At 41.4% G+C, this 13458-nt stretch overlaps 1 protein-coding gene across 4 annotated transcripts in view; it reads right to left on the bottom strand.

Moving 5' to 3' along the window:
* kmt2a (lysine (K)-specific methyltransferase 2A) overlaps nucleotides 1-13458 on the bottom strand; it is a 58788-nt gene that overhangs the window by 23553 nt on the left and 21777 nt on the right. For 2 of the 4 annotated variants that reach the window (XM_036149967.1, XM_036149970.1), the window contains 12 exons: nucleotides 12357-12503; nucleotides 10067-10165; nucleotides 9750-9870; nucleotides 7927-8040; nucleotides 7605-7789; nucleotides 7336-7512; nucleotides 4694-4804; nucleotides 4364-4437; nucleotides 1339-1541; nucleotides 1128-1243; nucleotides 904-1041; nucleotides 650-808 (listed from right to left, as the gene is read on the bottom strand). In XM_036149967.1, coding sequence (XP_036005860.1) covers nucleotides 650-808; nucleotides 904-1041; nucleotides 1128-1243; nucleotides 1339-1541; nucleotides 4364-4437; nucleotides 4694-4804; nucleotides 7336-7512; nucleotides 7605-7789; nucleotides 7927-8040; nucleotides 9750-9870; nucleotides 10067-10165; nucleotides 12357-12503 — 1644 coding nt within the window. The remainder of the gene's footprint in view (nucleotides 1-649; nucleotides 809-903; nucleotides 1042-1127; nucleotides 1244-1338; nucleotides 1542-4363; nucleotides 4438-4693; nucleotides 4805-7335; nucleotides 7513-7604; nucleotides 7790-7926; nucleotides 8041-9749; nucleotides 9871-10066; nucleotides 10166-12356; nucleotides 12504-13458) is intronic. The other 2 variants (XM_036149969.1, XM_036149968.1) reach the window with 2 other exon arrangements.

Genomic DNA, 13458 nt, shown 5'->3' with positions numbered 1-13458 from the left:
ATTGGTTTTCGGCTGGAACTAAACAGGAAGGAGGCCTGGAGAAAAGTTCAAATTGGGGATTTATGGATGGAGTGAAAGAGGACATGGAGGTAGTAGTTGGTGCACTGCAAAAAGGGAACTAAAAGTAAGTAAAATTTTCTTGAAATTAATGTATTTTTCCTTGTTTTGAGCAGGTAAATAAGACTATTTGCCAATGGAATAAGATTTTTGCACTTAAAATAGGAACAATTGATCTCCACCATCTTATTTCAAGTGCAGTTTATCCAATTATCTTATGTTAGGTATCAAAATACTCATTCCATTGGCAAATAAACTTATTTACCTGCCCAAATCAAGGATAAATACACTAATTTCAAGAAAATTGTACTCACTTTTAGTTCCCTTTTTGCAGTGTGCGAGAGAAGAAGATGCAGAAGATGGGGTTAGACCGAGACTGACGAGTCGCTGTGACACTTTAAATTTCATGATTTCATTTTTCCCCCTTCTAATTCAAAACTAAGAGCCCATTTATGTTGCTCTCCCACATAAAATCCCAATAAAATACATTGATCTTGTGCTTACAATGTAAAAAGAAAAAGTGGAAAAAAACGTCAAGGCATATCAGTAGGTAATCGTTCTGTATTTTTTTTTTTTTTTTAAATGCTCCTACCTCTCCTTTGATGAGGTCCCTGTGCTTCGGGCAGTAGACCTTCCTGTCTTCCAGGAACGCGCAGTGACACTGGCGGGCACACATGAAGTGGTAGTTACCGGTGCAGGAGGCGAGGCAGCAGCCCACCGTGGCCCCCGTCTTTTCACACCGCTCACAGGTCTGAACAGAAAGCACAGCGGGGGGGTTGCTGACGTCTGCGGGGAAAAAAAACAGCACGCTGAAAAGAAGCGATCACCTCGGCCGACCCGTCTCACCGTTTTCCTCCCCCTGAGCACAGCCGCGTGAACGTTTTTCAAAGCGCCGTCGTCGTCTTCGAACACCTCCGCAGACCAAAGAGCGCAGTTCACGTGGGCCCACTCGTTCTGACCGATGTACAGCAGCCGGCCGCAGTCCTGAAGCAGAAAGAGATGTTTCCAGGCGGTGAGCACTCAGCCCTTCTGGATGCTACCGAGCGGGGTTAAGATTGATAGGGACTTACGTTGGTGTTCTCGTCTCCGTAATGGAGGCACAGAACACAGTGCCTGTTATCAGTGATGCCCGAAGGAGGAGGAGGAGGAGGAGGAGGAGGAGGGGGCTCAGGGGTGTCATCGTGGTCTGAAGAGAAAGTAAAAGTCCAAAAAGGGAAAGGTAAATGAAGAAAGCCAACCTGTGTGTCTGCATTTTGGAGTCTTTTAAAATGTTTGGCTTACCTGGCAAGAGTGCAGGTGGTGGAGGTAGCGGAGGAGGTGAAGCCGGGGAATCAAGTTCGCCGGGGTTCTTGGGCTGCGGAGCTGGGATGATCTTTCTCATGAAATGGGGGTGCACCGCACGGCAGAGCTCCTGGCTCTCCTGCCACTGGGCGTAGTTGTGGTCCAGGGACGGAGGAAGGACGGCGTTGGGGAGAAGCCCACTGCTGGTGAAAAAAACACCTTGGTGTGACAAATATTACGTATACTTTTGAATCTGGGACGGCTGGGGCGGTAATAGTCAACATGCCCCGGCGTTAGGGGAGAAAAAAATATTTAAAAAGAAATCCTTCAAAAATATTTATGAATGATTAAACAGCCTAGTAATTACAGAAAAGCTGGGGAAAATATGCTCTCCGAAAGGAGATAAAAATGGGTTTTCATCACTCAGGGTAGGTCCGTGAGTCCAGGATGTTCAATAAACCAAAAGGTAGGGATCATGTGAACATGAAAACTAATGTTCTACAGTAAATCCCGGCCATGCACTGCAAAAACAGAACTAAAATTAAGCAAAACTTTCTTGAAATTAGTGTATTTTTCCTTGATTAGAGCAGGTTGATAAGACTATTTGCCAATGGAATAAGACTTTTGCACTTAAAACAGGAACAATTCATCTCCATCGTCTTATTTCAAGTGCAGGATGTCTAATTATCTTATTTTAGAGATGAATTGTTCCTATTTAAGTGCAAAAATCTTATTCCATTGGCAAATAGTCTTATCTACCTGCTCTAATCAAGGAAAAATACACTAATTTCAAGAAAGTTTTGCTTATTTTTAGTTTCCTTTTTGCAGTGTGTTAAAAAAAAAAAAAAAAGTCTTTAGGCTTCCCAGTGCTAAACATCAAACATCAAAGTAGCACCCCCGTGTTGGAAAGTATAAAAAAAAAAACATTTATCCTAAAAAGATGAGCAGTGCTAATCACTTTCCATCAAGCTTTTTCCGTAGAGAGTATTCACGGCTCAGTGCTGCATATGTTTGACGGAAGAAGCAACCAACAAAGCAGCCGTTATCTGCGTATAATCTCTCTGGCTTCTCTTTACCACAGGAAGTATCCCTGGCTCTCTGATTCTGTGTTGAACTGTGTCTCTATCCACCCTCCTGGCTCAGAGTATTTATGTTTAGCCGTGTCTCCTTCTCGAACAAAGCCACTGAGAAAAGTGCTGTTGCCGCTTAGTCAGAGTCCTTTCTTTGCTTTTTCCGTGCCATAAACAGGAGTCCTTTAAAAACGCTGGAGATTAGTTGTGTCTCTCTACTAAGCAAACATTTTCTCTGAGCTATTGCTGCACGAGTACTTGCTTTTGGTCCTCCTTGGCGAGAATTTCTGGGATTTTTAATCTCCTTCCTGTATTCTCAAACCCAGATTGGTCACAGCAGCTCACACTGAGTCTACGGCTGTTAACGGCGAATGGTTTCTAACTAACTTTTAACCAACTTGCCCTAAATAACCAACACAACCTGATCATGATTAAACTGAACTGTATGGACTGGATCTACTTGTTTTAAAGTAAAGTACTTTGAGATATTTGTTCTGAACTGGCATATTTAAATGAACAGAACCCAATTAATTTACCAGTGAGGGGTGATCAGGCTGAAAGGTGAGCATGAACGGATACCTAGCATTGAAACACAGATGTACACTGCAAAAACCGAAATAAAAATAACTAAAATGTTCTTAAAATGAGTGTATTTATCTTTGATTTGAGCAGGTAAATAAGATGCTTTGCAAATGGAATAAGATTTTTCCACTTAAAACAGGAGCAACTCATCTCCATCATCTTATTTCAAGTGCATTATATCTAATTATCTTATTTTAGGGGTAAAAATACTCATCCTAATGGCAGATAATTTGATTTACCTGCTCAAATCAAGGACAAATGCACTAATTTCAAGAAATCTTTACTTATTTTTAGTTCTGTTTTTGCAGTGTAGAGGGGGAAAAACCCAACACTGAACCTCGTCCAAAGAGTCTTTCTCAAACATGTGTCTGTCAAGCTGAGCACCGCTAATGATCTGAACTTTTAAAGCCCCAGCGGTCAGCAGAGGAGCCATCAAGAAAGAAATCCTACCAGTAACCAGTGGATCACTGGAGCGTACGCAACGGCTGAAGGCATACACAACGCAACGGTCCGAGCTGACGAGTGAACCGCAAACGCACCGCAAACGCAATCCGACACCGTTACGGTTTGCCTCCCACAAAGCCGGGAGGCAAAGCTGATTAAACGGTGTAAGAAATCTGACAACTAACTCCAACAGACTGGCTGGGTAAGTGAGCAGGAGGTTACTGGCTGAATGAAGTTGTCGGGAAAAATCCCCAGCATGCAAAAAGAAAAACGGGTCAATGGGGTCAAAGAACTGAGAATGAGAGAATAAATGTAATATTTAAGAGCCGCCAGGAGGCATAGTAATAGAAAACCACTTCTACTTATTTCCACCGTCGTATGTTTTCTAATATTATTTCACTTCCTCATGGTTCCTTCCAATATTAAGATGATGATTCAGCTTTGAACAAAAAAAAGTAAAAACTTCTTAGTTCTTATTTCAATAATTACAGAGAAGCGCTTTTTTGCAATCTTCTCAACGGTTTCTGGAAGGGCTCAGATTACAGCAGTATGGTATGACTGGTCAAACCTTTCTGCTTCTCTGTAATTACAAACATAACTTGGACTGGAGGTTTAAGAAATGATAGCACATCACACGTTTGTTAATACCACAGAGACGGAAAGCGCCGGACTGCCAGGGGCCTTTCACTTGAATACGGACTTGCAAGACTTTATTCCTTTTAGAGTAAGCCTCCGTTTGACTGATTATAAAAAGAATGTTTTCCCCCGATTTCATTTCTCCGCCTTCCAGTTTGAGCTCGGGACGGCATGTTCCGATCTCAAATAACCTCTAAGACAAATCACAGTTTATATAGTAGTTACCAAGACAGGGCAAATTCCAAACATAATTGAATCACTATTATGTTTGCTACGATGGGATAGAAACTCACTTGGCAGAGACTTTTTGCCTTTCCCAGAACCTGGACTCTTTCACTTTGAACCATGGGAAGATTCGGTCCATTTGCTGAAAGGGAAAACATTCAGTGAAGTTCACACGTCAGTACAGACCCGTCTTGCTGGGGGGGGGGCAAGATGATGTTGGACGGCTCTGATCCTCATCGATCACCATGCTTACGCTTGACTACATAATGGCGACCCTTGTCCGAACATGAGGGAAATACTTTTTCAAGCTGTCTGCGTCGTAAGTACGCTACTTCTCTTTGTTTTAGCTGTCATTTTGCCGAAAGGCTGCAAAGTCGAGTTAGTTTTAAGATTCTTACCCGTATGAAGAAAGACTTGACCAAACTGTTTGCTTTCCTGCTCTCAGGCTGGCCCCCGTCGCCGTTGATGGCTGCCTGAATGATTCGCGCCACGTCGTCGCTGAACTCCACCTGGGAGACGGAGGACAGAAACACGAGCACAGCAGGACTGTAAAAATCAATCGGTGTGTGACGGACAAAAATAAAGAAGAAATGATGAGATCAGTGTGTGATAATTTAATCCTCTACATTCCAGGCTCGTCTACTGATGCCAGAGGCAGCTGCTCATTTGCTGACATCGTCCCAAAAGTAACTATTGGTCTTTTTCCTCTTTTTTTTTTTTTTTTTTTTGAAACCATCGCACTGTACTTCCTTAAAAAGTGAACTGCAGTTTTTGAAGTTAAAATTTAAAAAGGCAATTTTACTGACTAGATTTTAATTATAATATATTGAAAAAAGGTCATGAAACGTGACCACTAGGGTGAGCGACGCCACTGAGGACAGGGATGGCATGCGTACAGGTTCAAATTAATTGCTCAAATCAGCCCCAAAATACCACTGGAGAGTCACTTTAAAAAAAAAAAAAAAAAAAAAAAAACTTTCCGTCATGAAATTTCCAGGGGTGATGCTGAAAAACTAGTCCGTGCATTTGTTACTTCAAGGCTGGACTATTGTAATTCTTTACTATCAGGAAGTTCACAAAATGCAGTTCGAAGTCTTCAGCTGATCCAAAATGCTGCAGCAAGAGTTCTGATGAAAATCAACAAGACGGATCATATTTCTCCAATTTTAGCTTCCCTTCATTGGCTTCCTGTTAAATCAAGAATAGAATTTAAAATTCTCCTTCTAACGTATAAAGCCCTTAATAATCAAGCTCCATCATATATCAGAGCTCTGATTACCCCGTATGTTCCTAACAGAGCACTTCGCTCTCAGACTGCAGGTCTGCTGGTGGTTCCTAGAGTCTCTAAAAGTAGAATGGGAGGCAGATCCTTTAGCTATCAGGCTCCTCTCCTGTGGAACCAACTCCCAGTTTTGGTCCGTGAGGCAGACACCCTGTCTACTTTTAAGACTAATGTTAAAACTTTCCTTTTTGACAAAGCTTATAGTTAGAGTGGCTCATACCCTGAGCTATCTCTATAGTTGTGCTGTGATAGGCCTAGGCTGCTGGAGGACATCAGGGTCTAATTTTCTCACTCTGCTGATTTCTACTGTTCTCCAGTTTTGCATTGTATTACATTGAAATGACTGTCGTCATTTCAGCTTTTAACTTTTTGCTCTCTCTCTTTTATCTTCATAGTAGGTACACCTGGTCTGGCGTTCTGTTAACTGTGACATCATCCAGGGAAGACAGATCATCCGCTATTACCATCTAATGTAGAACAGATTACTAGATCAATGTGTGCTTCTGTGCTTGTTTGTCTCTCTTGTTGTGTCTCTGCTCTGTCTTCTGTAACCCCAGTCGGTCGAGGCAGATGAGCGTTCATACTGAGCCCGGTGGAGGTTTTTCCTTCCCGTTAATGGGTGGTTTTTCTTCCCACTGTCGCTTCATGCTTGCTCAGTATGAGGGATTGCTGCAAAGCCATGAACAATGCAGACGACTCTCCCTGTGGCTCTACGGTTCTCCAGGAGTGAATGCTGCTTGTCGGGACTTTGATGCAATCAACTGGTTTCCTTATATAGGACATTTTTGATCAATCTGTGTAATATGATTGAATTTGACTTTGTAAAGTGCCTTGAGATGACATGCTTCATGAATTGGTGCTATATAAATAAAATTGAATTGAATTGAAATGTGAGCTTTTTGGCAAAGGATCATCACCGTGATAACTAGCCACTAGCAGCAGGAGCTATAAGCCAGGAGCTTACTGGACTGTTTTTATTTTTAAACGAAAGGCAGATGTAGAGAGCGATGAAGCTACAGAGGAGCCGAAGAAAAAAACGAGGGTCATACCAATAATTTACCCCTTATTTGTTAATTTTTAACTACAATACTGCCCATTTAAGGGTTATTATTGTGCGGATCACCACCAAGTTTAGCGAGCCACTTGCAGCAGGAGCCACCAGGACCAAGAGGCTTACCGGACTATTTTGATTTTTTAAATAAAAGGAGATAGAGCGGAGGACATCGCCACAAAGAATCAGATGGAAAGAACAACAGGGAGACATTAAGCGGGAATGCGCCCGTGTCATTCAGCTATGAATCAAACATTAAAAGCTGCATCCAAAATTCTCTTCAGTAAAAAAAAAAAAAAAGCACTTTTTTTGTCCCTCCATCAGATTATAAAATGAAATCCAACTGGAGAGAACGAGCTGTGCCGTTTATTTGACAGGATTGTTTACACCTTGCCATGAACTATGCTTATTGTAGCCTCTCTATTTAGACAGAAGAGGTCAATACAGAGAAAAATAAAAGCACAGTACAGCAGGAAACCCAACAGAACGCTGTAACAACAAGGAAACTCCTCATTCCTGAATGATTCCAATCGTCTGGGTAAGTCCTGGCGTTAAAGGTTTACAGCGGATGCATCCCCACTTTACCTACCCACGTTAGAAAAAAATAAAAAAAATAACTTCCTCTGATTAAAAGAGCACCAGACTCTTAATGTGAAATTGGGTCCACAGGCACCACTTTGCAACCAAAGCAGAGGTAACATAATTACCAGTGAGTTATAACGGCCCTGATCCATCTTTTTCTCCACAGACTCCAGGTCTGGAGGGGAGTCGCTGGGAGGGGTCGGGGGAACTTCTGTGAGGACCGGAGGATCCGGGCCCTCGGGGGAACGCCGGGATGGAAGACTCTCCTCCGTTTCTGGATTCAGCTCCGGAGGCTTCACCGCCTGTCGATCAACAAAAGCAGCCGTCACCGAAAAGTTCACGCGGCTGAGGCTGCACCTCTCCTAATGCACTAATGCATGTGTGTGTGTCTCACCTGTCGGTAGCGTAGCAGGTGAGTGGATGTGCGCGAGTTGAGCAGCGCGTTGAGCACATTGCGAATGCAGCCCTGAAGCTCCCTCTCCAGCACGGCCCTCCACTCGGCCGGGTGGCGCTCGCTGCATTTGCCGCACGTGTAGGCGACGCTCTGCGGCAGCTTTGACAGCAGCTCAAACGCTTCGTCTGAGGGACAGAGCAGCGACTGGTCACCCAAGCCGCCCAGCCACTCGGTCGACCGTCCGTCAGGGTCGCCAGTCGAGGCCCAGACCCCCGTGGGGGGGGGGGGGGGGGGGCTTTATTATTTGGTTCTTCTTACTTACCTGTAAGATTCTCACACTTGGCATGGACCCACTTCTTGCAGCGGCTGCACTCCATCTTCCTACTGTCACAGTCATCGTCATCAAAGCACTTATCGCACAGTGGGCACAGGTTTCCTACAGGAGAGGATTAAAAGCAGCTGAAGCGTGTTTTGACACCATTTTTGATCACACCTACACCACCTCCCACAGCCATAAGAACAAGAGGTGAATCCTTAAAAAAAATGTATTTTCTCCTGCAGGAGTAGATTAATATCACATTGTACAAATGGGAAATATCCTTTGAATTTGAAAATAAAAATTAATGGTTTAAGAACTATATAAGAGTTTACCGCAAGTCAGGGCTGAACGATAATTCGATAACGATATATATATATATATATATATATATATATATATATATATATATATATATATATATATATATATATATATATATATATATATATATATAGACGTGTATCGACCATAGAAAAAAGGGTCAATAAAAAAGTTCAATAGAATAAAAGTTTTCCTTCCTTATGCATTTTAGCAATGTAGGTTAATATTAGAGTCATTACATCCTCCCAACTGATCACAAACGCAGGCCCAGGAAGCCTGTTCAGAGAGCACAGGTTCTTTTTTAAAAACTTAATAGTTTGGGTAAAAAGTTGGTTGAATAAAGGGTTGAGTTTGAATTCAGTGTTTGTGTGTTCTTTAGCTAAAACTAGGTCGCTAAGCAAGAGCATAAAATGGCCAGAATTGTATTGAAAATTTTAATTAAAGCTGCCACCGCCTTTAAAAAAAAAAAAAAAAACTGGCCCACAGCGTTACGTTAATAAAATAATCTTGACACTTTCGGCTCCTCTGTCGTACGTAGCAGAGGAAATTAGCCATTCCACAGATAGATCCTTTGTTTCTCGCCAAACCCATCTGCAGAAAGGTTCAGCTTCAGTCTCCACTGAGCGCTACACATGGCTGCGTTTGAAGTCCCACAAGTGTTTAGCAAACTCCACATATTTACATTTGTGATGGCAAATCATAAAAGTCTCCCCCCAAGTACGCCTTCCGCACATCCCGTCAACAAGCCAGTCTTTTCTGTAGTTCTCCGACTGGGAGCTTTGAGGGTTTTATAACCTCCTCATAATGCTCCTCATCGTTTGTCACAGTTTCAGCTTTTATTTTACTTTGTAATTATTACTCCGACTTGACATGGGCAAGGTTAGCCTAGCAGCCGTTCTCAACATCTGCCTTAACCGAGAGGAACGTTCTCACGTCTTTCTCGTTTCGAAGAGTGGCTAAGAGAAACGGACCTGCATGACGTCATGTTGTCCTCCCAGCACCTTTTTCCTCAATTTTACTGTGAGATTATGCTGAAGCCATAAGGGAGGAATCCTTTTCAAGGATTTTTCCACATCTGTACAAAGCACTGCAAAAACAAATCTAAAAATAAGTAAAAGGTTCTTAAAGTTAGTGTATTTGTCCTTGATTTGAGTAGGTAAATAAGATTACCTGTCAATGGAATGAGTATTTTTACCCCTAAAATAAGATAATTATTAGACATCCTGCACTTGAAATAAGATGATGGAGATGAATTGTTCCTATTTTAAGTGCAAAAATCTAATTCCACTGACAAATGAGCTTCTTGACCTGCTCAAATCAAGGACAAATACACACATTTTAAGAACATTTTATTTATTTTTAGTTCCGTTTTTGCAGTTTGCAGGAAATACAAAGGCTGCTGTAATCTGAAACATTACACTGACGGGAGTTATTCATTTCTTCCAAGGCTACACCTTTTAGCACAAGACAGCCTAACAGTGAACGGCACTTTGACCTCCCTTTACCTTTAGAAAATAGTTTGGCACAGTCGTGACACATGGAGAAATCATGTGACCATTGGGCATCCCAGGACTTCCCAGGTTTCGTGGCTCCGCAGCTCTTACAGCGCACACACTTGGTACAAATCTGGGAGGAGGGGGAAAAAAACAACACATTAGCACGAAGCACTTCAGTAAACACTGTCAGCAGTGTAAAAGTGGCACCGTGATGAGCAGGAAAGGTTTTGATAGACACTAGCTATGAAGGGTCAACTGGATGTAAGTGGCACTGTCTTGAGATGAGGAGAGGAAAAGGCGAGCACAGAGACGACGTTGATCCGTACCCAGAGTCTCTTCTTGTTGGTGGGTCTGCTGGGGTAGTTGGGACCCAGGCACTCCGGGTGATAGCTGTTACGGCACTTATCGCACTCTAGCAGCTGCTGCTACAGTGCAAAAAAGGCCAAAAGGAAGATGACAAGAAATTTAAATAACAAATGGAGGCACAGTTAATAAAGATCCACAGAGATGTTTTTAACTGTTTCAAGAATCTCAGTGTCGTTTAAAAGCAAGCAAAGGCAAATAAATACACATAGTACGTTAAAACAGTAGATTTACACTGCAAAAAGGGAACTAAAAGTGAGTGAAACTTTCTTGAAATTAGTATATTTTTCTTTGATTTGAGGAGCTAAATAAGAATATTTGCCAATTGAATGAGCATTTTTACCCCTAAAATAAGATAATTAGATATCCTGCACTTGAAATAAGATGATGGAGATGAATTGTTCCTATTTTAAGTGCAAAAATCTTATTCCATTGGCAAATAGTCTTATTTACCTGCTCTAATCAAGGAAAAATACACTAATTTCAAGAAAATTTCACTTAATTCTAGTTCCCTTTTTGCAGTGTATCCCTAGATACTATTTATCCATTGTTCTTATTTTTTATTTTTTTGTCAATGCCTATGGATGTAGTCAAGTCTTTTAGAGTTTGGGTCAATTTACTACTTGATATTAAAAGCTTAGTTTAGTCTCACATGTACAGTTCAAACCAGATAGTTGTACATTTACACAAACTATATATTTTCTGTTTTAGGCCAGTTAGGACGACCAAAATGACCCATAAATGCTAAATGGCAGAATAATGAGTATTTTTTATAGATTTTTTTGTTAGCTAACTTTATTATGTTTTAATAAAGTGTAAAGATACTTCTAGGAGGCATTTTGGTTGTTTTAGGTCAGAAGAATCTGAGAAGAAAAATTAAGCTAAAAGCACTAGCATCCCTATGGGATCTTCAATTCAGATTAGCATTATGCTAACCGTTAGTTGTTTGTGTCTTTTCAGCTGTAGTTAAGTGTAAGGATATTATCTGCACATTTGTCAGCATTTATTAATGCTTATGTTGTGTATGTGATTTATTCCCATAATCGTAAAATGTATGTGTTGTGTTACAGTTTGCAGACTAAAAATCCAAAAAGAAGAAGCATAACAGTCAATAAATTTATATTTATGACAAGGCTATTACTTTCACATTCAAATACTATATTAGCAGAATGAATATCTCGTAATTTTACAGTGAATTTTTGGAGACACACAAAGCCTGGCTTCATGCGAGCTTCTCCTTTTTATCCCAATATAATTATGGTCATTATGGCCAAATATTTCCACTTAGATCCATTTTCCCTCAGGATATGCATCCAAGAATTAAGCTCCGTGTGCGCACCTCTGGTCTGGTTTTAATTGTAACTTTTGGAGTAACGGCTTCCTCCTCTCACTCTCAGACCGACACGTACGTCTCGCAAAAAGAAGAAGTCTGCTTGCTGAACATTCCAATGCTGCTTACACTTGCCTGTAATTGTTTAAAAAGGCATCTGTAAAATTATATCCAAGGATAAACCAGACCTGTGGAGGCCCACAATTATTTTTTACAGACATCTTGGTTGATTTCATTAGATTTTTCCATGATGTCACACAAGGAAGCAGCGTGTTTAAGGCGTATTGGAAATGTTGCCATGACATCCTCATCATTAGCTGAGCTTTCCCAAGTTGTTTTAAGTCATACTAATGTTAGAGTATAAACATTTCTGAATTTAAAGCAAGTAATAATGTTCTCTCTGTATTCTGTTGTTTTTTTTCCACCAACAGAGATCATTTTGGTAATCCTAACTGACCCAAAGCTTGAAAAGTTTGGTCTGATTTACCAAGTTTTGTGCCAGTTTAGACAGGGTATGTAAATATTTGGTTCACACTGCAGCTGTTTGTTGAGAAAATCTCTTTTTGGATGAAATGGATCCACTGAATCATCCAGCACACGTCCTTCATCTTTTATAAAAGATTAACAAATAGCAAACTAGCCCATTGATAAAGACTAACGCATACAGAGGCTTTAATGGGTTGCTTAGATTAAATATGTTCACACATAATTCTTAAATGGCAGCCATACAAGGCTCACACTGTGCAGATTTTCCACAGGGTGTGAGTTCAATAATAAAAAGCGTGGCAGGAAGCCAGGAAGCTGATTAAATGATGCGTGCTGGCAGGACCAGCGAGCATCTTTCCTTTCAGGAGATTCTCCACTCTGTCAGTCTAAAGCCAGCTGCTTTTGTCTCCAGCTTTAGACTGCACTAAAAGGCTTACTTTAGCTTTCTGGTGCTGGCGCCCACAGGCCTGGCAGAACCGGCAGCGTCGACAGCACCAGTTCTCAAACTGCTCCTGGAGGGGGCGCTCTGACTCCCCCAGGCAGAAGAGATGGAATGGTTCGCAGCACACCTGGCAGAAGACAAACTGGGGAGGGGGGATTAGAGGAAATTAGGATTACAGCAGTGAATTAGTTTAATAAAAGGAAATTAGGAAACAAAGAATTAACTTTGACACTTTAAAAAGTATTTATATCCCTTGGACCATTCCCCCTTTTTAATCACCGTTCCACCACAAACTTCATTGTATTTTGTTTGGGATTTTATTCCCAGAACAATTGAAAGTTGTGTGAAAAATACAGCTTGTAAATATGTTAAACTTTGCAGAATCTCCTTCAGTTGCAACAGCTGCACGTCTTTTGGGTTAACTATCCACTTTCTCCATCTAGAGACTAGAATTTGGCCTCTTTTTCATACATTGGATGCTTTGTCAACATCTATGTTTAAGTCTTGTCACACAGTCTCAGTTGCATTTAGGTCTAGATGTTGACTATTTTAACACTTCCAGTGTTTTCCTGTATTTAGCTCCATCTCCATCCCTCTCCCTCGCTGAAGAAAAGTCTTCCCCACAGCCTGATGCTGCTACCGCAATCTTTCACCACAGGGATGGTGTGTTCAGGGTCACGTGCAGTGTCAACTTTTCTGCCACAAAAAGAGAACTGCAAGTTTTGTTGTAATTTACATTTTTTCCAAGACATTTTCTGTGCCTCCAACATTGCTTGTGACAAACATTAAGAGAGGTTTCCTATTACTTTTATTGACCGATAGCTTTTTCTTTTTGTTCTTGCCTCTCTGCCACACAGGCTTGATTTGTAATGTCCACAACCAATGGCTCTCCTCCACAGGTTCTGCCACCCAAGTCGTGGATCCCTGCAGCTCTTCCAGAATGACTGAGGGCTTGTTTGCCAATTCTGTCATTAATGATCTCCATGCCTGGTCAGTTTAGGCAGAAGACAACTGGCATGTTTTGTTAGGTTCACTGACGCTCTTTGAATAAACCTCTGGTGCCTTAAGAGAGAAGTTGTAATATACCGGTACTGAAG

The sequence above is a fragment of the Fundulus heteroclitus genome, chromosome 18 (genome assembly GCF_011125445.2).
Source record: "Fundulus heteroclitus isolate FHET01 chromosome 18, MU-UCD_Fhet_4.1, whole genome shotgun sequence".
NCBI lineage: Eukaryota > Metazoa > Chordata > Actinopteri > Cyprinodontiformes > Fundulidae > Fundulus > Fundulus heteroclitus.
Note: the sequence above shows the minus strand (reverse complement) of the source record. Positions and strands in the feature narration are given on the sequence as shown.